This window comes from Leuciscus leuciscus, assembly GCF_965113295.1.
Source record: "Leuciscus leuciscus genome assembly, chromosome: 1".
Lineage (NCBI taxonomy): Eukaryota > Metazoa > Chordata > Actinopteri > Cypriniformes > Leuciscidae > Leuciscus > Leuciscus leuciscus.
In genome coordinates this window covers 72,071,563-72,097,337 of record NC_138725.1, presented here as the reverse complement: position 1 = coordinate 72,097,337, position 25,775 = coordinate 72,071,563, and the positions used below count along the sequence as shown (strand labels likewise).

The following is a 25,775-nucleotide window of genomic DNA, read 5'->3' as shown; positions in this document are numbered from 1 at the left end:
ACTGAAGCAAATCTCATTCTTTCGAGAATTCTTCCATAAAGCATCTCAGTGCAATTCCTCCTCTTTTGACGTGAAACACAATAACAACCCAGAACTGTGTGATTTCCTGCTGGATCTTTACTCACATGTGAAGAACTATGAGACTCAAACAGGCAGGAGTTTCCTTCCAGCATTACAGTCAGTTTTCCAGTCACCTGATGTCTGGATCATAGATCTCTCAGAGAGAAAGACCTCCGTCCTCCTGGAAGTGCTGAAACTCCAGACAGAGAAGAAACCAGTAAAGCTGAGTGGATGTTCAGAGGAAGAGAGTGAAATGAAGAGTTTCCTTCAGTGTCTGTCCTACATCTCACAGCTGAGGTACCGGATCTTTTGGATATTCACTTACTGTACCTACTTCTCTATCAGTTTCACTTCACTGTATTTTGAATCGGTTTGAATCTGCGCACATTTTATGTCTACAAGTTCAATTTCAAGGGTCAACAAAACTATAACAGATTTACTTGATATAAAGTAGAAGTTTAGAATAGTAACCAAACTTTTTTCTTTCAATGAAATTAATATACTATACTTTAGTTTAATAATTAGCAATGGCACAACAGGGCAAAATGAAAGATTAGATAGGGCTGAGTTTACTATACGTTTTGTCCAATATGTTTAGACTTTATTCATCGACTTTATTCAAGCTGTAAAACTATGAATGTAAAACTAAATATATCTTGCAGCACAGGGTGAAGTCAGTATGTACATTAACAACAATTCTGGACAAATTGAATGTAATTGCATTATAAACTATGTTCAGTGGTGCGTCAGGATTATGAACAGTGTTGTATCTGTGCGCCGTGGACAGACGTCGAGTGACGCTGCCGGTGTTCATACACTCATAGGAAACAATGTGTTTCAATTTTAAAGACCCATCGCTGCGCTTCTCATTCGGTGTGTGTGTGTGTGTGTGTGTGTGTGTGTGTGTGTGTGTGTGTGACCCCTTTCAGAGTTCTGTGAAATGTCTATTCATATGTGCCGACTGGACCAATCAGACACACAATTATTCATTATATTTAATTAATATTTAAATACTCATATTTCCCTTGTGATAGATTGCTACACATACAACATTTAAATTTTCTTTTGGAAACAGGTTTGACTTTAGGAACATCAGTGATGAAGTGAAGTTTCTTCTGAGACTCTTGACTAAAGCAGCAGAGACTGAGACACAGACAGGAGAGCAGAAGCTGAAACTGTTATCATCAGTCTGCACATACACATCTTTTCCTTATCAATGCACTGGCAGAATTAAACAGAGTGATTTCCTGCTGGATCTTTGCTCACATGTGAAGAACTATGAGACTCAAACAGGCAGGAGTTTCCTTCCAGCATTACAGTCAGTTTTCCAGTCTCCTGATGTCTGGATCATAGATCTCTCACAGAGAAAGACCTCCGTCCTCCTGGAAGTGCTGAAACTCCAGACCGAGAAGAAACCAGTAGAGCTGAGAGGATGTTCAGAGGAAGAGAGTGAAATGAAGAGTTTCCTTCAGTGTCTGTCCTACATCTCACAGCTGAGGTACCTGATATTCTACAGCCTTTTGCTCAACATGTTTAAAAAAGCTGGAGTAGGTCTTTGTGTACTATTATGAATCATTAAAAAAAATATTGTTTTTTATTTACCTTTAGATGCAGAAATGTGTAAAATTGATTGAAAAAACTGTTATTCTAAGGGTCACAGAGAAGCTGGAAAATAGTCAGGAAATTAATCTGACAGGTTCTAGAAACCTCAACTAACATTTGTGCAAATTAGCTCAAAAAGGAAATATTAATATATATTTAGGGGTTAGGTGATGTAATGTAATATAAATAAATGTGTTCTCTGATATCTACATAGAAGGTATGTGGCTTAGGTAAGGGCAAAAGTTATCCAGATAAGGTTTTACATGTCCATTTACAATCCTAGGATTTGTCCCTAGAATGAAATGGGCTGTGATTACCTTATTTGGAAGGGTCATTGATAATAATGTTGAGCTCTGCTCTGATTGGCTGTTTCACAGATTTGTACACAGGAGCTGTGATGTACTCAGATACAAACATGCAAAATAATCATACTTCAGTTCTCAAACAAAAAATATTTTAACAAATTGACTAGATGCATTGTTAAATGACAATCGTTTCAAGGCTACCCGACAAAAAGGGATTGACATAGATGTGTCTACAGTTGTATTTTGTAGATTAATTTGACAACACAGGCCTGAAATAATATTAATCTCTGTGTAAATTGGTCGTCATACTATTTAGTTATTGATGCTCGTTACTTGGAGTTTGCTAGTTAGCTAAGGTTAACATTACTGTACTAGCAAAAGTGCTCACATCCTCTGCACAGCCTGGAACATAACATTTATATCCATGATCTGCCATTTTCGCTATTGTCCTTGCTTGCTTCTTCACAATACCTGCAGAACTTCTGATGATTCGGCTGTGCAGGTCCACGTTACTGCCTGGCCTAGAACATGGGCTGGTATATGCACATTTTGGGGGTGTAAATATGAATGATCCCGACTGCAACGTCACAGTCGGTGTTATGTTGGGATTGGCCCGTTTTTCAGTGGTCTTTTGCAAACATGAGATTTACATATGAAGGAGGAACAGTTGTGTTTGAGGCTCACAGTATGTCAGTTCCATGTACAGAACTCTTATTATTCAGCTATGCCAAGATAAATACAGTTCTCCATTCTATGGCACCTTTAAATAAAGAATAAATACAGAATAATGAAAAGTAAAGAAAGAAAGAGAGAGGAGATCAAGGAATGGCAAATATCACAAACAGTTAATCTGTGAGAGCCAGCAAAGAATCAAATCACCTTAAGGCAGGGGCAAACAATCTTAAACACATCTAAATATCCATAGAAATAATACTTGCACTTATTCTTTGGTGCATAGCGTGTGTGTGTGTGTGTGTGTGTGTGTGTGTGTGTGTGTGTGTGTGTGTGTGTGTGTGTGTGTGTGTGTGTAGATCCTCGTGGTTCGTGAGCTTGAAGTGTTCTTTGGGTTCTTCCGGAGGGCGAGTCGTTCACGGGAAGTTTAAAAGGTTTACTTGAAAGCAAAGTTGCTGAAAATCAAGAAGATGTTGTCTGAGTTAAATGGAAAGAATGTATCTGTATATTAGGTGCGTTTCTCCAGAAGCCACATGTTCTTTCGTTCCTGGCGTTGGAGGGAAGTTGAGTTGATTCAGATCTTTTTGACGCTCACAAAGGTGTTTCTGTTCAGCCTCTGCCAGGACACTAAAGTGACAATGGAGGCAATTTGATCCAGACTCATCGGCACTAGGCCTGTGATTTACATGAAGTCCAAAAAGGTTAAAAGCTTTCTGAAGTTTAGAGCTGAATCGGTCATAGTGATTCAGGCCAGACGCTACACGTTATACTGTATATGGACCTTGGGAAAAAGTGTAATAAATGCCATTAGATTCTGTCCTCTTACATAAATGTTGCTTTTATGTTTCCTCTTATACTTGTTTTTGTGCACAATATACTGTAGTTGATTTATAAATGCTGTATGTTGTCATAAATTAATGCGATTTTTGGTTCTCTGTATTTTTTCAGGTTTTGGTTTGATGATGATGATGATGATGAAGAAATGAGGAAGTCTGTAGTGAAACTCCTGCTGAATCTCAGTGTTGCTGCAGTTGAAAATGTCACAGTTACAGGAACAAGATTCTCTACTCTACTGTCGTCTGTGTGCAGTTACAAAACCTTCCCTTTTGATGAAGAGTGGTATTATGATGATGATGATAATCCTGTTGTTCAGTGTGATTTCCTGCTGGATCTTTGCTCACATGTGAAGAACTGTGAGACTCAAACAGGCAGGAGTTTCCTTCCAGCATTACAGTCAGTTTTCCAGTCACCTGATGTCTGGATCATAGATCTCTCCCAGAGAAAGACCTCCGTCCTCCTGGAAGTGCTGAAACTCCAGACAGAGAAGAAACCAGTAGAGCTGAGTGGATGTTCAGAGGAAGAGAGTGAAATGAAGAGTTTCCTTCAGTGTCTGTCCTACATCTCACAGCTGAGGTACCTGATATTCTACAGCCTTTTGCTAAACATGTTTAAAAAAGCTGGAGTAGGTCTTTGTGTATTAAATGGATCATTAAAAAAATATATTGTTTTGTATTTACCTTTAGATGCAGAAATGTGTAAAATTGATTGAAAAAAAAAAGTTATTCTAAGGTTCACAGAGAAGCTGGAAAATAGTCAGGAAAATTAAACTGACTGGTTCTAGAAACCTCAACTAACATTCGTAGCAAATAAGCTCAAAGAGGAAACAGTACGATCTTCTTATCAACTCTTGAGAAAGATTATTCTTCTGGTCATGAAGAATAACTTTTCTGTTCTATTAGATTACTAACTAAAGTACTCAACAGTATAAAAGCTTATGGCTGAAGATCAAACATTTCAGTGACTATGATCTGTGAGCAGCAACAGAGACAATCAAGTGTATAATGGTTTTTAATAAATGAAACTATAAATACATACGACTACACGTAAAAAAAGAATACATATATACAGAATAACAAAAAGTAAAGAAAGAAAGAGAGAGGAGATCACAGAATGGCAAATATCACAAACAGTTAATCTGTGAGAGCCAGCAAAGAATCAAATCACCTTAAGGCAGGGGCAAACAATCTTAAACACATCTAAATATCCATAGAGATAATACTTGCACTTATTCTTTGGTGCATAGCGTGTGTGTGTGTGTGTGTGTGTGTGTGTGTGTGTGTGTGTGTGTGTGTGTGTGTGTGTGTGTGTGTGTGTGTGTGTGTGTGTGTGTGTGTGTGTGTGTGTGCGTGCGTGCGTGCGTGCGTGCGTGCGCGCGCGCGCGCGCGTGCGTGCGTGCGTGCGTGCGTGTGTGTGTGTGTGTGTGTGTGTGTGTGTGTGTGTGTGTGTGTGTGTGTGTGTGTAGATCCTCGTGGTTTGTGAGCTTGAAGTGTTCTTTGGGTTCTTCCGGAGGGCGAGTCGTTCACGGGAAGTTTAAAAGGTTTACTTGAAAGCAAAATTGCTGAAATCAAGAAGATGTTGTCTCATCCGAAGGACAGGAAAAAGAGCGGACAGGGAAGAAGGAATGAGTGAAAACGAGCTATTGTCATCGTCCTTTAAGGATAAATCAGTCCACACCTATTTTGGCTGAAATGACCAATAGTAATTAGGAACGTTTAGCGGGAGAGAGTTTCTTTGTCTCCTTCTGACGCCTAATCTGCATGTTTAGTGATGATGTCAGAATTGCTCATTTTTACTTTAAAAGATGGTAAAAATAGTATTATACATTTTATTGTAACACACTAAACATCATTAATTAAGGTGTAACGAGAGGAATATATTGATACTAAGAAAGAAATGGCTGGAAGATATCAAAGCAGAGAAACATTCTTACACTAGACTATAAGCACTTAGAGTTTAACTAACACAACTAGAAAGTTGTAACTAGGCTAATATAAGCTGGGGACATTCATACACACAGGAATATATCATATACATTCTGGGATGACTTAATTATGAGTTAAATGGAAAGAATGTCTCTGTATATTAGGTGCGTTTCTCCAGAAGCCACATGTTCTTTAGTTCCTGGCGTTGGAGGGAAGTTGAGTTGATTCAGATCTTTTTGACGCTCACAAAGGTGTTTCTGTTCAGCCTCTGCCAGGACACTAAAGTGACAATGGGGGCAATTTGATCCAGACTCATCGGCACTAGGCCTGTGATTTACATGAAGTCCAAAAAGATTATAAGTTTTTCTGAAGTTTAGAACTGAATCGGTCATCGTGATTCAGGCCAGACGCTACACGTTATACTGTATATGGACCTTGGGGAAAAGTGTAATAAATGTCATTAGATTCTGTCCTCTTACATAAATGTTGCTTTTATGTTTCTTCTTATCAGAATACTTGTTTTTATGTACTATATAGTTGATTTATAAATGCTGTATGTTGTCATAAATTAATGAGATTTTTATTTCTCTGTATTTTATCAGGTTAAGGTTCTATAATTATGATGATGATGAAGAAATGAAGAAGTCTGCAGTGAAACTCCTGCTGAATCTCAGTGTTGCTGCAGTTGAAAATGTCACAGTTACAGGAACAAGATTCTCTACTCTGCTGTCGTCTGTGTGCAGTTACAAAACCTTCCCTTTTGATAAAGAGTGGTATTATGATGATGATCCTGTTTATCCTGTTTATCAGAGTGATTTCCTGCTGGATCTTTACTCACATGTGAAGAACTATGAGACTCAAACAGGCAGGAGTTTCCTTCCAGCATTACAGTCAGTTTTCCAGTCACCTGATGTCTGGGTCATAGATCTCTCCCAGAGAAAGACCTCCGTCCTCCTGGAAGTGCTGAAACTCCAGACAGAGAAGAAACCAGTAGAGCTGAGAGGATGTTCAGAGGAAGAGAGTGAAATGAAGAGTTTCCTTCAGTGTCTGCCCTACATCTCACAGCTGAGGTACCTGATATTCTACAGCCTTTTGCTAAACATGTTTAAAAAAGCTGGAGTAGGTCTTTGTGTATTAAATGGATCATTAAAAAAATATTGTTTTGTATTTACCTTTAGATGCAGAAATGTGTAAAATTGATTGAAAAAAAAAAGTTATTCTAAGGTTCACAGAGAAGCTGGAAAATAGTCAGGAAAATTAAACTGACTGGTTCTAGAAACCTCAACTAACATTCGTAGCAAATAAGCTCAAAGAGGAAACAGTACGATCTTCTTATCAACTCTTGAGAAAGATTATTCTTCTGGTCATGAAGAATAACTTTTCTGTTCTATTAGATTACTAACTAAAGTACTCAACAGTATAAAAGCTTATGGCTGAAGATCAAACATTTCAGTGACTATGATCTGTGAGCAGCAACAGAGACAATCAAGCGTATAATGGTTTTTAATAAATGAAACCATGAATACATACGACTACACGTAAAAAAAGAATACATATATACAGAATAACAAAAAGTAAAGAAAGAAAGAGAGAGGAGATCACAGAATGGCAAATATCACAAACAGTTAATCTGTGAGAGCCAGCAAAGAATCAAATCACCTTAAGGCAGGGGCAAACAATCTTAAACACATCTAAATATCCATAGAAATAATACTTGCACTTATTCTTTGGTGCATAGCGTGTGTGTGTGTGTGTGTGTGTGTGTGTGTGTGTGTGTGTGTGTGTGTGTGTGTGTGTGTGTGTGTGTGTGTGTGTGTGTGTGTGTGTGTGTGTGTGTGTGTGTGTGTGTGTGTAGATCCTCGTGGTTCGTGAGCTTGAAGTGTTCTTTGGGTTCTTCCGGACGGCGAGTCGTTCACGGGAAGTTTAAAAGGTTTACTCAAAAGCAAAATTGCTGAAATCAAGAAGATATTGTCTCATCCGAAGGACAGGAAAAAGAGCGGACAGGGAAGAAGGAATGAGTGAAAACGAGCTATTGTCATCGTCCTTTAAGGATAAATCAGTGCACACCTATTTTGGCTGAAATCACCAATAGTAGTTAGGAACGTTTAGCGGGAGAGAGTTTCTTTGTCTCCTTCTGACGCCTAATCTGCATGTTTAGTGATGATGTCAGAATTGCTCATTTTTACTTTAAAAGATGGTAAAAATAGTATTATACATTTTATTGTAACACACTAAACATCATTAATTAAGGTGTAACGAGAGGAATATATTGATACTAAGAAAGAAATGGCTGGAAGATATCAAAGCAGAGAAACATTCTTACACTAGACTATAAGCACTTAGAGTTTAACTAACACAACTAGAAAGTTGTAACTAGGCTAATATAAGCTGGGGACATTCATACACACAGGAATATATCATATACATTCTGGGATGACTTAATTATGAGTTAAATGGAAAGAATGTCTCTGTATATTAGGTGTGTTTCTCCAGAAGCCACATGTTCTTTAGTTCCTGGCGTTGGAGGGAAGTTGAGTTGATTCAGATCTTTTTGACGCTCACAAAGGTGTTTCTGTTCAGCCTCTGCCAGGACACTAAAGTGACAATGGGGGCAATTTGATCCAGACTCATCGGCACTAGGCCTGTGATTTACATGAAGTCCAAAAAGATTATAAGTTTTTCTGAAGTTTAGAACTGAATCGGTCATCGTGATTCAGGCCAGACGCTACACGTTATACTGTATATGGACCTTGGGGAAAAGTGTAATAAATGTCATTAGATTCTGTCCTCTTACATAAATGTTGCTTTTATGTTTCTTCTTATCAGAATACTTGTTTTTATGTATTATATAGTTGATTTATAAATGCTGTATGTTGTCATAAATTAATGAGATTTGTATTTCTCTGTATTTTATCAGGTTTAGGTTCTATAATGATGAAGAAATGAGGAAGACTGCAGTGAAACTCCTGCTGAATCTCAGTGTTGCTGCAGTTGAAAATGTCACAGTTACAGGAACAAGATTCTCTACTCTGCTGTCGTCTGTGTGCAGTTACAAAACCTTCCCTTTTGGTGAAGAGTGGTATTATGATGATGATCCTGTTTATCAGAGTGATTTCCTGCTGGATCTTTACTCGCATGTGAAGAACTATGAGACTCAAACAGGCAGGAGTTTCCTTCCAGCATTACAGTCAGTTTTCCAGTTACCTGATGTCTGGATCATAGATCTCTCACAGAGAAAGACCTCCGTCCTCCTGGAAGTGCTGAAACTCCAGACAGAGAAGAAACCAGTAGAGCTGAGAGGATGTTCAGAGGAAGAGAGTGAAATGAAGAGTTTCCTTCAGTGTCTGTCCTACATCTCACAGCTGAGGTACCTGATATTCTACAGCCTTTTGCTCAACGTGTTTAAAAAAGCTGGAGTAGGTCTTTGTGTATTAAATGGATCATTAAAAAAATATTGTTTTGTATTTACCTTTAGATGCAGAAATGTGTAAAATTGATTAAAAAAAAAAAAGTTATTCTAAGGTTCACAGAGAAGCTGGAAAATAGTCAGGAAAATTAAACTGACTGGTTCTAGAAACCTCAACTAACATTCGTAGCAAATAAGCTCAAAGAGGAAACAGTACGATCTTCTTATCAACTCTTGAGAAAGATTATTCTTCTGGTCATGAAGAATAACTTTTCTGTTCTATTAGATTACTAACTAAAGTACTCAACAGTATAAAAGCTTATGGCTGAAGATCAAACATTTCAGTGACTATGATCTGTGAGCAGCAACAGAGACAATCAAGCGTATAATGGTTTTTAATAAATGAAACCATGAATACATACGACTACACGTAAAAAAAGAATACATATATACAGAATAACAAAAAGTAAAGAAAGAAAGAGAGAGGAGATCACAGAATGGCAAATATCACAAACAGTTAATCTGTGAGAGCCAGCAAAGAATCAAATCACCTTAAGGCAGGGGCAAACAATCTTAAACACATCTAAATATCCATAGAGATAATACTTGCACTTATTCTTTGGTGCATAGCGTGTGTGTGTGTGTGTGTGTGTGTGTGTGTGTGTGTGTGTGTGTGTGTGTGTGTGTGTGTGTGTGTGTGTGTGTGTGTGTGTGTGTGTGTGTGTGTGTGTGTGTGTGTGTGTGTAGATCCTCGTGGTTCGTGAGCTTGAAGTGTTCTTTGGGTTCTTCCGGAGGGCGAGTCGTTCGTAGGAAGTTTAAAAGGTTTACTCAAAAGCAAAATTGCTGAAATCAAGAAGATGTTGTCTCATGCGAAGGACAGGAAAAAGAGCGGACAGGGAAGAAGGAATGAGTGAAAACGAGCTATTGTCATCGTCCTTTAAGGATAAATCAGTCCACACCTATTTTGGCTGAAATCACCAATAGTAGTTAGGAACGTTTAGCGGGAGAGAGTTTCTTTGTCTCCTTCTGACGCCTAATCTGCATGTTTAGTGATGATGTCAGAATTGCTCATTTTTACTTTAAAAGATGGTAAAAATAGTATTATACATTTTATTGTAACACACTAAACATCATTAATTAAGGCGTAACGAGAGGAATATTTTGATACCAAGAAAGAAATGGCTGGAAGATATCAAAGCAGAGAAACATTCTTACACTAGACTATAAGCACTTATAGTTTAACTAACACAACTAGAAAGTTGTAACTAGGCTAATATAAGCTGGGGACATTCATACACACAGGAATATATCATATACATTCTGGGATGACTTAATTATGAGTTAAATGGAAAGAATGTCTCTGTATATTAGGTGTGTTTCTCCAGAAGCCACATGTTCTTTAGTTCCTGGCGTTGGAGGGAAGTTGAGTTGATTCAGATCTTTTTGACGCTCACAAAGGTGTTTCTGTTCAGCCTCTGCCAGGACACTAAAGTGACAATGAGGGCAATTTGATCCAGACTCATCGGCGCTAGGCCTGTGATTTACATGAAGTCCAAAAAGGTTAAAAGCTTTCTGAAGTTTAGAACTGAATCGGTCATCGTGATTCAGTCCAGACGCTACACGTTATACTGTATATGGACCTTGGGGAAAAGTGTAATAAATGTCATTAGATTCTGTCCTCTTACATAAATGTTGCTTTTATGTTTCTTCTTATCAGAATACTTGTTTTTATGTATAATATAGTTGATTTATAAATGCTGTATGTTGTCATAAATTAATGAGATTTGTATTTCTCTGTATTTTATCAGGTTAAGGTTCTATAATGATGAAGAAATGAAGAAGTCTGCAGTGAAACTCCTGCTGAATCTCAGTGTTGCTGCAGTTGAAAATGTCACAGTTACAGGAACAAGATTCTCTACTCTGCTGTCGTCTGTGTGCAGTTACAAAACCTTCCCTTTTGATAAAGAGTGGGATGAATATGATGATAATCCTGTTAAACAGAGTGATTTCCTGCTGGATCTTTGCTCACATGTGAAGAACTATGAGACTCAAACAGGCAAGAGTTTCCTTCCAGCATTACAGTCAGTTTTCCAGTCACCTGATGTCTGGATCATAGATCTCTCCCAGAGAAAGACCTCCGTCCTCCTGGAAGTGCTGAAACTCCAGACAGAGAAGAAATCAGTAGAGCTGAGAGGATGTTCAGAGGAAGAGAGTGAAATGAAGAGTTTCCTTCAGTGTCTGTCCTACATCTCACAGCTGAGGTACCTGATATTCTACAGCCTTTTGCTAAACATGTTTAAAAAAGCTGGAGTAGGTCTTTGTGTATTAAATGGATCATTAAAAAAATATATTGTTTTGTATTTACCTTTAGATGCAGAAATGTGTAAAATTGATTAAAAAAACTAAACAAAAATGTTATTCTAAGTGTCACAGAGAAGCTGGAAAATAGTCAGGAAAATTAAACTGACAGGTTCTAGAAACCTCAACTAACATTCGTAGCATAAGCTCAAAAAGGAAAGAGTACGATCTTCTTATCAACTCTTAAGAAAGATTATTCTTCTGGTCATGAAGAATAACTTTTCTGTTCTATTAGATTACTAACTAAAATACTCAACAGTATAAAAGCTTATGGCTGAAGATCAAACATTTCAGTGACTATGATCTGTGAGCAGCAACAGAGACAATCAAGCGTATAATGGTTTTTAATAAATGAAACCATGAATACATACGACTACATGTAAAAAAAAAAAAAAAAACATATATACAGAATAACAAAAAGTAAAGAAAGAAAGAGAGAGGAGATCACAGAATGGCAAATATCACAAACAGTTAATCTGTGAGAGCCAGCAAAGAATCAAATCACCTTAAGGCAGGGGCAAACAATCTTAAACACATCTAAATATCCATAGAGATAATACTTGCACTTATTCTTTGGTGCATAGCGTGTGTGTGTGTGTGTGTGTGTGTGTGTGTGTGTGTGTGTGTGTGTGTGTGTGTGTGTGTGTGTGTGTGTGTGTGTGTGTGTGTGTGTGTGTGTGTGTGTGTGTAGATCCTCGTGGTTTGTGAGCTTGAAGTGTTCTTTGGGTTCTTCCGGAGGGCGAGTCGTTCACGGGAAGTTTAAAAGGTTTACTTGAAAGCAAAATTGCTGAAATCAAGAAGATATTGTCTCATCCGAAGGACAGGAAAAAGAGCGGACAGGGAAGAAGGAATGAGTGAAAACGAGCTATTGTCATCGTCCTTTAAGGATAAATCAGTCCACACCTATTTTGGCTGAAATCACCAATAGTAGTTAGGAACGTTTAGCGGGAGAGAGTTTCTTTGTCTCCTTCTGACCCCTAATCTGCATGTTTAGTGATGATGTCAGAATTGCTCATTTTTACTCCAAAGGATGGTAAAAATAGTATTATACATTTTATTGTAACACACTAAACATCATTAATTAAGGTGTAACGAGAGGAATATATTGATACTAAGAAAGAAATGGCTGGAAGATATCAAAGCAGAGAAACATTCTTACACTAGACTATAAGCTCTTAGAGTTTAACTAACACAACTAGAAAGTTGTAACTAGGCTAATATAAGCTGGGGACATTCATACACACAGGAATATATCATATACATTCTGGGATGACTTAATTATGAGTTAAATGGAAAGAATGTCTCTGTATATTAGGTGTGTTTCTCCAGAAGCCACATGTTCTTTAGTTCCTGGCGTTGGAGGGAAGTTGAGTTGATTCAGATCTTTTTGACGCTCACAAAGGTGTTTCTGTTCAGCCTCTGCCAGGACACTAAAGTGACAATGGGGGCAATTTGATCCAGACTCATCGGCACTAGGCCTGTGATTTACATGAAGAAGTCCAAAAAGATTAAAAGCTTTCTGAAGCTTAGAGCTGAATCGGTCATATGTCTACAAACTCAATTTCGAAGTCAACAAAACTATAACAGATTTACTTGATATACAATAGAAGTTTAGAATATTAACCAAACTTTTTCCTTTCAATGAAATTAATATACTGTACTTTAGTTTAATAATTAGCAATGGCACAGCAGGGCAAAATGAAAGATTAGATAGGGCTGAGTTTACTATACATTTTGTCCAATATGTTTAGACTTTATTCAAGCTGTAAACCTATCAATGTAAAACTAAATGTATCTTAAAGCACAGGGTGAAGTCAGTATGTGCATTAACAACAAATTGAATGTAATTGAATTATAAACTATGTTCAGTGGTGCGTTATTATTCATCATATTGAATTAATATTTAAATACTCATATTTCCCTTGTGATAGATTGCTACACATACAACATTTAAATTTTCTTTTGGAAACAGGTTTGACTTTAGGAACATCAGGTTTGACTTTAGGAACATCAGTGATGAAGTGAAGTTTCTTCTGAGACTCTTGACTAAAGCAGCAGAGACTGAGACACAGACAGGAGAGCAGACGCTGAAACTGTTATCATCAGTCTGCACATACACATCTTTTCCTTATCAAGAGACTGACAGAATTAAACAGAGTGATTTCCTGCTGGATCTTTACTCACATGTGAAGAACTATGAGACTCAAACAGGCAGGAGTTTCCTTCCAGCATTACAGTCAGTTTTCCAGTCACCTGATGTCTGGATCATAGATCTCTCACAGAGAAAGACCTCCGTCCTCCTGGAAGTGCTGAAACTCCAGACAGAGAAGAAACCAGTAAAGCTGAGAGGATGTTCAGAGGAAGAGAGTAAAATGAAGAGTTTCCTTCGGTGTCTGCCCTACATCTCACAGCTGAGGTGAGAGAATCTACAACAACTTACAGTGTCAGTGTTCTCAGGTTGATACTATTCTTATTTTAGTGACAGAATGTGTCAACATCAGATGCTACAGTTGTCATGCCGCGCAGTCCCAGCTCAACGCTGTCTACACTGGACGCGACAAAGCGACCGTTGCAAATTTGTTCTTTGTGTTAGAAATAGTGTGAGAGCTGGAAGTACATCAGGAGTAGAAAGCATCAATTTACTGTCAGGAATTTGTCGTCGCGCTGCATCCATGTCCAGTGTAGACAGCATCACTGATTATAATGGGTTATATTTGCCGCTCACGTCTGGTTTAGACACACAGTGTCTGTGTATTCCCAGGATACAATTTTTGTTTGTGATAGCACACACTATTTAAAAAAAAATATAAAGACTAAATCAGTTACAAACTTGAAATAGATCATGGAAAACTTGGAAATTTAAATTGGTAATTTTAAAATTGTGATTCAGGCCATGAAAAATCTAGAAAATGAATTAAAAAAAAAGTTTAAATATGTATATAACTATTCTACTAAAATATGGAATTGTTTTGTTCAGTAATGCTCAGCTCTCAAATATTTTAGCAGTATTTTGCTCTCTTTGTGTCAAAGAAGCCTATTAGCTGAAGTCATAATTTACAAACTGAAAACATTTACTGACATTCCAGAAGGAAACATAATGCATTAAAATGCAAGGGGTGTAAATAATTACACAGGATGATTGGGGGTAAATTTGTCATCTGGAAATATGTAAGTATTTTATGCAGCTTCTGCAGAGCAGTACTAAAAAATAAGACCTTAAAATAAAATAAAGATGATACAATCCTCCTTTTCAAAGGTTTACAGCCACCGGCTCTTAATGTGTTGTGTTGCCTTGAGCATCAGTGAATGTTTGCAGCTTTTGATCGTTCAGGTAACAACACATATGAACTGGATCTTTTGTGTAAATTCAGTTATTATTATGTCTTGTGGTCTATACTGTATGTAAACAAACATCATGTGACTTGAACTGTACATATATTTAAAGTTCCTCTCAAATGACTGTTCATGCAATAAACAATACTAAGTAGTTTATTATTCATAGAAAGTATTAAAAAGACAAAGGTATTTAAAAAAATTAATCATTTGATCTAGTATTTAATACAATTTCATTAGAAATCAAAGTGAATCATAAATTGAACCAAGTGTGACCTTCAAACATTACATAAGTTTTCAAAATTCCCCCCAAGTCACACAATCCTAGAACGAAGCCTGTGAGAGACGCAAGCGCAGCGGTGAAACACGTCCGTCTAGCACATGATTCAATTGAAAAACAATGGACTAGTAGCGCAGGGAATGGAAAAACATGTTCTGTCAATCTAAGAGTCTTTAGATGTTTTTACAAATGAAATACAATGCATTGTTCATTTCTTTTTCCAATTGTAATGAGTCATATGTCATTGTAATCAAGTATTTATTGTATTTTCAGCTGTTCTGAGCGGTGTTTGTTAACTTTAGTTAAAGTGGTTCAGCTCAGAGAGAATCCAGAGCTGGTGACTTCACTGTTGGAGGTTCTTGGCTCCTCCGTCAGTCTGGAAGGAAGTTTACCCAGTAAAACCTGCAGGTCTGTGGGAAGAGTCTTACGTTTCTCTTCTGACAGACTCAACCTCACACTAAAACCCGAAGCCATCTCTATAAGAGGAACAAGGCTTCTCTTCAGACACATCACACACATACACACACTCAGGTACAGACAGGATTATTAATAATCATTTCAAATGTTGATCTTGAATAATTTTCCTGAATTGAGATTGGCTAATATTTACAGTGTGTATTGTTTTGTTTAGGCTGAGTGGTTATATGGTGCTGAGAATAGTGCAGCTGTTGAGGTCAATGAGGGTTCGAACTCCTGTCACTATTAATGAACTCACACTTGATCTGAATGGTGAACGGCTGTCAGAGAGGAAGCGGTCCAGAGTCCTGAGCAGTTTGGCCATCTTTCTGAGACTCTGGACTGTCCGGTGTTTGAACCTGACTGAATACAAGATGGCGTCTGTTTCTCTATGTGTCTTACTGTGTCACCAGGGCCAAGTAATTCTCAGGTATAAGACACATTTCAGCAGTGTTTGACCTTATATCTATCATGGCATAGAAATAAAACATTGAATTCTGTATGTGTAGACCACCTAAAGAGAGTCTCCAGAAGCTGGTTGAATGTGTGTATGAAGCTCAGGAAGAGGAACTGACTCAGCACTTCCTGCAGAAAGTGGGTGGAGATCTGACTTCCTGTTCCTTGAGCTGGGAAGAGCTTCACTATTTCCTGCAGCACAGAATTCAACAAATCACTGTGAACTTCAGAAAGAGCAACATTCAGTGCAACATCAGAGAAATCCTGCCGTTTCTGAACAGGATTCAGTTTAAACGGTAAGCTATTCAATAAATTATTTCTATCTCAAAAACACTTTAGAAATGATATAAAACCTCTGAGATGAAAGAGATGAAACCTTTAAATGAATGGCAAGATTTAATTTTTTTTTTTGCATATAAAATCTCGAACCGAACAAGAAGTGATATAAACGATCAAGCTTTAATCATGATGATTTGTGTGTGTGTGTGTGTGTGTACAGGATGAGCTCTGTCTTCATGCTGTCTGTAATCACAGAGATCTATGAGAGCGGCTCTGTTGAGTGTGTGTCCAGTCTGTTGAGTTCAGTGCAGAACTACATCACCCTGCAGAGCAGAGATCTGGACTCTGTCCACTGTGCGGCGCTGCGCTTCACACTCCAGCACTGCACTGCAGTTTCACTCGACCTGCTGTGGACCTCCATACCAGAGGAAGAGCTGGAGAGCATTGTGCCTCTCTTCAGACACGTCTCCCACATTAGGTCTCGCTGCTTCTCTCTGGAGAGGCTTCTCAATGCGAAGGCTGCGTTCCTCCTTTACCGGTCCTTCTGGAGCATTAAACACCGGAGTCTAGTGTATCTGATATTAAAAATATATTGTGTTGAATATATATAAATATATAACAGTGTTGAATGACGTGAAAGTCGAGATATGCAGCCTTTCATTTGAGAAACTCCTTATTTCTCTCTTCTCCTCTTTCTCTCGGCCTGTTTGTTACATTCAACAGATTTTGTTTTGATATAAAAGCCTTATGGATAAAAGCTTGCGTTATTTTGCAACTAGTTAAAGACAAATTATTTTGTTAGTTGTATTTTATAGGGCAAAAAACTGTGTGTCTGTGTTCAGTGTTGATGATGTGTGTGTTCAGTGTTGATGGTGTGTGTGTGTGTGTGTGTGTGTGTGTGTGTGTGTGTGTGTGTGTGTGTGTGTGTGTGTGTGTGTTCAGTGTTGATGGTGTGTGTGTTCAGTGTTGATGGTGTGTGTGTGTGTGTGTGTGTGTGTGTGTGTGTGTGTGTGTGTGTGTGTGTGTGTGTGTGTGTGTGTTTTTTGTTTATATTACATTGTGGGAACCAAATGTCCCCACAAGGATAGTAAAACATGAGATCACCTCCATTGTGGGGACCAGCCAGCGGTCCCCACGAGGGAAATGGGTTAATAAACATACTAAATTATATTTTTTTGAAAATGTAAAAATGCAGAAAGTGTTCTGTGATGGGTAGGTTTAGGGGTAGGGTTAGTGTAAGGGGACAGAATATACAGTTTGTACAGTATAAAAAACATTACGTCTATGGAGAGTCCCCACAAAGATGTGTGCGCCTGTTTGTGTGTGTGTGTGTGTTCAGTGTTGATGTGTGTGTGTTCATTGTTGATGATGTGTGTGTGTGTGTGTGTGTGTGTGTGTGTGTGTGTGTGTGTGTGTGTGTGTGTGTGTGTGTGTGTGTGTGTGTGTGTTCAGGGTTGATGATGTGTGTGTGTGTGTGTGTTCAGTGTTGATGTGTGTGTGTTCATTGTTGATGATGTGTGTGTGTGTTCAGGGTTGACAGGCTGCTGTTACTGAAGATGCTTCGCTGCTGCAGTGTTGATGATGTGTGTGTGTGTGTGTGTTCAGGGTTGACAGGCTGCTGTTACTGAAGATGCTTCGCTGCTGCAGTGTTGATGATGTGTGTGTGTGTGTGTGTGTGTGTGTGTGTGTGTGTTCAGGGTTGACAGGCTGCTGTTACTGAAGATGCTTCGCTGCTGCAGTGTTGATGATGTGTGTGTGTGTGTGTGTGTGTGTGTGTGTGTTCAGGGTTGACAGGCTGCTGTTACTGAAGATGCTTCGCTGCTGCAGTGTTGATGATGTGTGTGTGTGTGTGTGTGTGTGTGTGTGTTCAGGGTTGACAGGCTGCTGTTACTGAAGATGCCTCACTGCTGCAGTGTTGATGGTGTGTGTGTTCAGTGTTGATGGTGTGTGTGTGTGTGTGTGTGTGTGTGTGTGTGTGTGTGTGTGTGTGTGTGTGTGTGTGTGTGTGTGTGTGTGTGTGTGTGTGTGTGTGTGTGTGTGTGTGTGTGTGTGTGTTTTTTGTTTATATTACATTGTGGGAACCAAATGTCCCCACAAGGATAGTAAAACATGAGATCACCTCCATTGTGGGGACCAGCCAGCGGTCCCCACGAGGGAAATGGGTTAATAAACATACTAAATTATATTTTTTTGAAAATGTAAAAATGCAGAACGTTTTCTGTGATGGGTAGGTTTAGGGGTAGGGTTAGTGTAAGGGGACAGAATATACAGTTTGTACAGTATAAAAACCATTACGTCTATGGAGAGTCCCCACAAAGATGTGTGCGCCTGTTTGTGTGTGTGTTCAGTGTTGATGTGTGTGTGTGTGTGTGTGTGTGTGTGTGTGTGTGTGTGTGTGTGTGTGTGTGTGTGTGTGTGTTCAGGGTTGATGATGTGTGTGTGTGTGTGTGTGTTCAGTGTTGATGTGTGTGTGCTTTTACATCAACAGAAGGTGGTGTACTGATGTAACTGTGTTAAGGAAGATGTGCTGTCCTGATGTGGAAGTGCTTTTCATTAACTGTAAGCCGTTCTACTCGCCGCGGGAGTTTTCCTCGCTCGTTCTCATCAGTGTTTACATTCCACCGCAAGCACACGTGAGTACGGCGCTGCAACAGCTGGCTGATCTGATCACAGAAACAGAACAACAACACCCGGACTCTGTTCTTATCATTCTCGGAGACTTTAATCAGGCAAAACTCACACGTGAACTGCCTAAATTCAAACAGCACATTACATGCCCCACCAGAGACAATAATATTTTGGACCATTGCTACACCACAACAAAGGATGCATATCGCTCCGTCGCCAGAGCAGCTCTAGGACTTTCCGATCACTGCCTGGTTCATCTTCTACCAACTTACAGGCAAAAACTTAAAACTGCTAAGCCAGTAATAAGGACTGTAAAGAGATGGACCAACGACACAGAGCAGGTCTTACAAGCCTGTTTTGAATGCACTGACTGGAGTGTTTTTGAAGCTGCTGCCAGCGATCTGGACGAGCTCACAGAGACTGTAACATCATACATCAGTTTCTGTGAGGATTTATGCATCCCTACCAGGACTTACTTATCATTCAACAATGATAAACCATGGTTCACACCAAAACTCAGACAGCTTCGTCAGGTCAAAGAAGATGCCTACAGGAGTGGGGATAGGATCTTGTATAATCAGGCCAGGAACACATTGACAAAGGAGATTGAAGTGGCTAAGAAGAGCTATGCCAAAAAGCTGGAAAACCAGTTTTCCTCCAACGACCCTGCATCAGTGTGGAAAGGCCTGAAAGACATTACCAACTACAAGACACCATCCCCCAGCATCGACAGCAACAAGCATCTTGCGAACGAGCTGAATGTCTTTTACTGTAGATTTGAGACCCCCGATCAGACACCCCATACCCGCCCTGACCATCTCTCTACACAGCCATCAACACCTCCAGCCATCCCCCTCCCCTCCCCCCCTGCACTTCAGATCAGTGAGGATAATGTGCGTCAGATCTTCAGGAAACAGAAGAGAAGGAAAGCACCAGGCCCAGACGGTGTTTCACCAGCCTGTCTGAAAACCTGCGCTGACCAGCTGGCCTCTATCTTCTCACTGATCTTCAACAGATCACTGGAGCAGTGCAAAGTCCCTTTCTGCTTTAAACGCTCCACCATCATCCCAATCCCGAAGAAACCAAAGATCACAGGACTCAATGACTACAGACCTGTTGCCTTAACATCTGTGGCCATGAAGTCATTCGAAAGACTGGTGTTAGCATATCTGAAGGACATCACTGGACCCTTGCTGGACCCCCTGCAGTTTGCCTACAGAGCAAACCGGTCTGTTGATGATGTGGTCAATATGGGACTGCATTACACCCTACAACATCTGGACAAACCAGGGACCTATGCAAGGATTCTGTTCGTGGACTTTAGTTCTGCCTTCAACACCATCGTCCCATCACTGCTCCAGACCAAACTGACCCAGCTCTCTGTCCCTAGCTCCATCTGTCAATGGATCACCAGCTTTCTGACAGACAGACAACAGCTAGTCAGAATGGGCAAAATCACGTCCGACAGCCGCACCATCAGCACCGGTGCTCCACAGGGATGTGTTCTCTCACCACTGCTCTTCTCCCTGTACACAAATGACTGCACCTCTAAAGACACCTCTGTCAAGCTCCTGAAGTTTGCGGACGACACTACTGTTATCGGACTCATCCGGAACGGTGACGAGTCTGCGTACAGACAGGAGGTGGAGCAGCTGGCTCTTTGGTGCAGTTATAACAACCTGGAGCTGAACACGCTCAAAACAGTGGAGATGATCGTGGACTTCAGGAGAAACCCCCCTGCACTCCCTTCACTCACCATCATGGACAGCACTGTGACTGCAGTAGAGTCATTCAGGTTCCTGGGCACCACCATCTCTCAGGATCTGAAGTGGGACACTCACATAGACTCTATTGTGAAGAAAGCCCAACAGAGACTGTACTTCCTGCGTCAGCTGAGGAAATTCAACCTGCCACAGGAGCTGCTCGTACAGTTCTACTCAGCTGTCATCCAGTCCATCCTCTGCACTTCCATCACCGTCTGGTTCGGCTCTGCTACCAAAACCGACCTCCGTAGACTACAGCGGATAGTTCGGACTGCTGAGCGAATCACTGGCACTATCCTTCCCACACTCAAAGTACTGCACTCATCCAGAGTGAGTAAAAGGGCTCGCAAAATCACTCTGGACCCGTCACACCCAGCACACTTTCTGTTTGAACTGTTACCGTCTGGTCGACGCTACAGAGCACCGAGCACAAAAACAACCAGACACAGGAAAAGTTTCTTTCCCCAGGCCATCTACCTCATGAACACTTAAATGTTCCCCTACTGTGGAACAAACATGTGCAATACTTCCCTCAGACATTTCATTATAGCACCTTATAACTTTATATATATTTATAATCTTTTATTTTTATTTTATTTTAATTTTTTCTATTTTTTTATTTATACCTATGTTACTTGTCACTTGTCTTGTCACTTTATATTGTATGTGTACTGGAAGCTACTGTCACCAAGACAAATTCCTCGTATGCGCAAGCATACTTGGCAATAAAGCTCTTTCTGATTCTGATTCTGATTCATTGTTGATGATGTGTGTGTGTGTTCAGGGTTGACAGGCTGCTGTTACTGAAGATGCTTCGCTGCTGCAGTGTTGATGATGTGTGTGTGTGTGTGTGTGTGTGTGTGTGTTCAGGGTTGACAGGCTGCTGTTACTGAAGATGCTTCGCTGCTGCAGTGTTGATGATGTGTGTGTGTGTGTGTGTGTGTGTGTGTGTTCAGGGTTGACAGGCTGCTGTTACTGAAGATGCTTCGCTGCTGCAGTGTTGATGATGTGTGTGTGTGTGTGTGTGTGTGTGTTCAGGGTTGACAGGCTGCTGTTACTGAAGATGCCTCACTGCTGCAGTGTTGATGTGTGTGTGTTCAGTGTTGATGATGTGTGTGTGTGTGTGTGTTCAGTGTTGATGATGTGTGTGTGTGTGTGTGTGTGTTCAGGGTTGACAGGCTGCTGTTACTGAAGATGCTTCGCTGCTGCAGTGTCTCTGATGTCCAGCAGGAGTTTTCCTCAGTTCTGCTCTCCGTCCTGCAACACAAGCTGGACTTCTCCTGCCGTTCTGCTCTGGATCTGACAGCAAACACACACTCTGAGACTCTACATCTGACCACTGAGGACTGCCGTGTGATGTCCACAGTCATTCAGAGAGCTCACACACACACACAGCTGATTCTACAGGACTGTGAGATTAACACAGCTGGAATGGACCAGCTGTTCCCAGTGTTACATGCTGTGAAACTCTGGTGAGAAACATCAACAGATTACATTCATACACAAACAGACAGAAATCTAATATAAATCTAAATGTAAATCATCTCTTTCTCTGTGTGTTTCAGCTGTGATAAATCTCTGCTGCTTCAGTTTCTGGCTCATGTGAGTCCTGAGGAAGCGGAGTCTCTCTCTCGAGCTCTGGGTGACGAGGTGGACCTCAGTCAGACTCCTCTGGAGCCGCAGGTCTGTCGAGGTCTGGCGCTGATTCTGGAATATTCTGAAGGACTGACTGAACTGGATCTGAGTCAGTGCCGTCTCACTGATCCCAGCCTGGATCTGCTGCTCCCAAACCTCCACAAAGCACAAAACATTGAGTGAGTGACAGACACAAAGAAGTATAAAGTATAATCTGTAGTTTAATGTAATATTTTTGCATTTTGTCTGATTTGTTTGTTTGATCTGCAGTTTTAGTGGCAATAGCATCACTGACACTGGGGCTCAGAGAATCTACAGTATCGTCTGTCGCAACAGTGACATAAAGACAGTAAGGTGTGTGTCTGAACGTCACAGAATCACATTCCCTTCTAAAGTGATTTGAGCTGAAGTCTTACAGTAGCAACAAACATGAGACTCAAAATAAAACTGCAATCTCTGAGTTTAAGTGATTTCTCTGTGATTCGAGGCCATTTTGTTTCTGCTTTTCCTTTGCTATCTACTACAATTTATCATCCATTAAAAAGAAATTAAAACAATGGAACAATTTATGTCTACAAATCTGATTTCTGTTCATGATGGTGTGTTTGTTTCAGCTGCTGTTTCTAATATCAGTGTGTGTTTGTATCTGTAGGCTCTTTAACAACAGAATTGAATCCAGAAAGCTCTTCCTCACAGACCCACGATTTGAGATCTGGTGATGATAATAAACTCTCTCTGGAATCAACAAGCGAAACAACCAATGCAGATCTAGAGAGATCTAGAGGCTCGTGAAAAGGTAACAGGTGTGAACACTTTTGAAGAATCGGCCCATCAGAGTCCCAGAGATGAATCTAGCAGCAGATTTTATTCCATATTCATGTTTCATCATCATCTTCAGTCATAATCAACAGTGTGTTTCTGTTGCATTAACTGTTTTGTAAAATGACTAAATCCATCTCTAAACTGTCTTAGTTATACTGTTAAACTGTTATAGTTTTGAATTTAGTTTTTATTTCTGTTATATTCAATTTAGTTTAGTTTTCACTATAATTTAGTTTTAGTGTAGTTAATACAGTCATTTTTCTCATGTTTTATTTTTTTTTTTTTATGTCTTCTAGAGTAAATATGCTAACTGGAATCGTTTAACATAAAAACGGTAAAATATTTCAGCGAAGTCTTTCAATCCAGTGTTTTTGCTATAGAGGCTTTTTTCATGTTTAATTCAGGCGAGTTATAAAGGTTTCAAGTTTGATATTTCATGTATCAAAACGTAAAATTAATTGGTGGTCTATTTTAGTATGTTTTAGAGTCATGAAAATATTATGTTATGTTAATCTTATTTTTTAATGAAAATGTTTTCTTAGTTTTCTTTACTGATAATATGGATTTCTGGTCCTATTTCCCTTTTTTCAACTAATTATTGAAGACAGCCGAAGCATGCATGCAGCTTTCAGTCCTTGACAGAGAGCTTATTTAATCTATGTATTTAAAATGTTTTCCAGGCGTTTATGCTTTATTGGATGTGGGCCTTGCGTTGCATTTATGGCACATTTTCACAAATGGCAACAGTTTAGATGTAAACCGTTTTAAGGTGATGTGTGTAACATTGCACAACTTGTTTGAGCATCTTAAAAAACCTGACACGGCAACACTGAGGATCCATAATGTGGTTAAGCTTTTATTCTGTAAAAGATGTTGACGTGCTTCACTGCTGTTGGAATATTCCTGTATGTGTGTTATCAGCATAATCTGAATATTTGATGGATGGATGATAGATTTTAGTTTTGCAGATTTGCATTTTTGATTTCATTTTTAACTATTTGTAGATGCTAGAATCACACACTTCACCTAAAAACAAAAAGAGCAATTTGTATGTATAAATACTGGCATTATTTTTCTGTGAATGCTGAAGACGATTTTGATATTTTTCATTTTCCATTTCAATTTCAATGTCTTTCCAGTAGAGGGCAGCAATGATTTGTTAAAGTGAAAGTGAAGTGACACAAAGGCCCAGTTTGGTAACCCATGCTCAGAATTTGTCCTCTGTATTTAACACATCCAAATTAGTCCACACACATTAGGAGCAGTGAGTGAAAACACACCGACACACACACACACACGGTTAGGTGCCTCGCTCAAGGGCATCTCAGTCGTTTCCTTGATAATCGAACCCACAACCATTGTGTTACAAGTCTGACTCTCTAACCATTAGTCCACGACTTCCCTCTCATTAATAATGAAAACATCCAAACTGAAGGACATACAGTAATGTATTTACACCATTGGTTAGCTGATCTTCTCCTCTTCATCATGAAGAAGAGTAGAAACCGTTTGACTTCCTGAACTCTAGTGTTTACTGCAGACAGAATACAAGAGAGACGTTATACTCAGGAAAACACACTTACCTCATTCCTCTGACTGAAATGATTGGTCAGTTAGGCGAGTAAAACTTGATTTAGTTTTTATATCTTCTAGTTCTACTTGAATGTTATGGTACTGAGGCAGTTTAGATATAATGCATTACAAATGTTTACAGGACGTTTATAAGGTGTCATACTGTTACTTGACCGGTTTTCAAATGTATTTTCAATAACTTGTGCATTCAATCCTGTGTTGTATTTATTAGATTTGTTATTTCTGTGGATACGATAATAACCTGATACTGATTGAAATAAAAATCTGTCTTTTTCCATATTCGTGTCAAATCCAGCATACATTCATTTTGAAACATAATATTGTGCTAGACTTTAATAAAAGTTTTTCTGAATTTAAAGCTACTGAACTTAGTTTTTTAAACATATTTATCCGATTTTAGCAGTTCTTTTGAACAATATTCTAAGTTAGAGAAACAGAGGACGATCTGATCGAGATGCACATTAGGAGAGATGATAAGGACACTTGTGTTTTCCTCTTCAGAGTTTATGATCATTGCTGTTGCCATGACGATTCCATTTCCACAGACATGCTGGAACAACGGCTCCAGTCACTCCAGATCATAAGACAAAACTTGCATTTTTATGCAAATAGCCGGTTTCTGTGTTACAATCAAGAAGTTATCACTTTTCTAACTTTAGTTAGTGTGTAATGTTGCTGTTTGAGCATAAACAACATCTGCAAAGTTACAACACTCAAAGTTCAAAGTAAAGGGAGATATTTTCTTTTAAAGAAATTGCATTTTAAGGACTACAACAAACGGCTGGTAGGGACTACACGACATTCCTTCCGGGTTAGTGACATCACTAACCCTAAAATTTACATAATCTCTGACCCGGAACGAGATTTATAGATTATCATGAAAGAATATGCTAATCAATGACTAGAAGATAACTACACATAAGCTACATAAATTCAACAACTAACCATTCAGAAATGTTGTCTACATGTTGTCTCTTGTTCTTGAGTCTCTCCATCATTGTCTGTCTTCGGTTTGAACATAAAAGGCTAAAACGTCTGTATAGAAACAAACTGGTGATTACTGTATGCAGCTGGTGCACAATAAACCCCTTGATAACTTGTTACGGCCATAAAGAGCTGCTTCAGTTTGAATCTGACTAGCACAGATTTCCTTCCTTTAAAGTCCATGTGCTGTGAAAGGATGTTTTTTTATACAGATATTTCATAGAAAATATATAAGATCTGTTCCAAATGATATAGTATACACGATGCATTATGTACTCAGCCTTCTAATATTGAGGTTACTCTGTCATCCAGTGTCAGCGTCTGATAGTCCTTCCACTATCAGAAGGAAAGCTGCGAGAGTGCATGAAGTTTGCAACATTG

At 39.3% G+C, this 25,775-nt stretch overlaps 1 protein-coding gene across 1 annotated transcript in view; it reads left to right on the top strand.

Moving 5' to 3' along the window:
* LOC309509747 (uncharacterized protein) overlaps window positions 1–24,687 on the top strand; it is a 150,364-nt gene extending 125,677 nt beyond the window's left edge. The window contains exons 8-19 of the mRNA XM_082184566.1: window positions 6,010–6,471; window positions 8,319–8,768; window positions 10,616–11,068; window positions 13,159–13,581; window positions 15,052–15,309; window positions 15,410–15,664; window positions 15,744–15,986; window positions 16,190–16,447; window positions 21,530–21,832; window positions 21,926–22,174; window positions 22,266–22,349; window positions 22,648–24,687. Coding sequence (XP_082040692.1) covers window positions 6,010–6,471; window positions 8,319–8,768; window positions 10,616–11,068; window positions 13,159–13,581; window positions 15,052–15,309; window positions 15,410–15,664; window positions 15,744–15,986; window positions 16,190–16,447; window positions 21,530–21,832; window positions 21,926–22,174; window positions 22,266–22,349; window positions 22,648–22,714 — 3,505 coding nt within the window. The 3' untranslated portion in view covers window positions 22,715–24,687. The remainder of the gene's footprint in view (window positions 1–6,009; window positions 6,472–8,318; window positions 8,769–10,615; window positions 11,069–13,158; window positions 13,582–15,051; window positions 15,310–15,409; window positions 15,665–15,743; window positions 15,987–16,189; window positions 16,448–21,529; window positions 21,833–21,925; window positions 22,175–22,265; window positions 22,350–22,647) is intronic.
* Window positions 24,688–25,775: the final 1,088 nt, after the last annotated feature.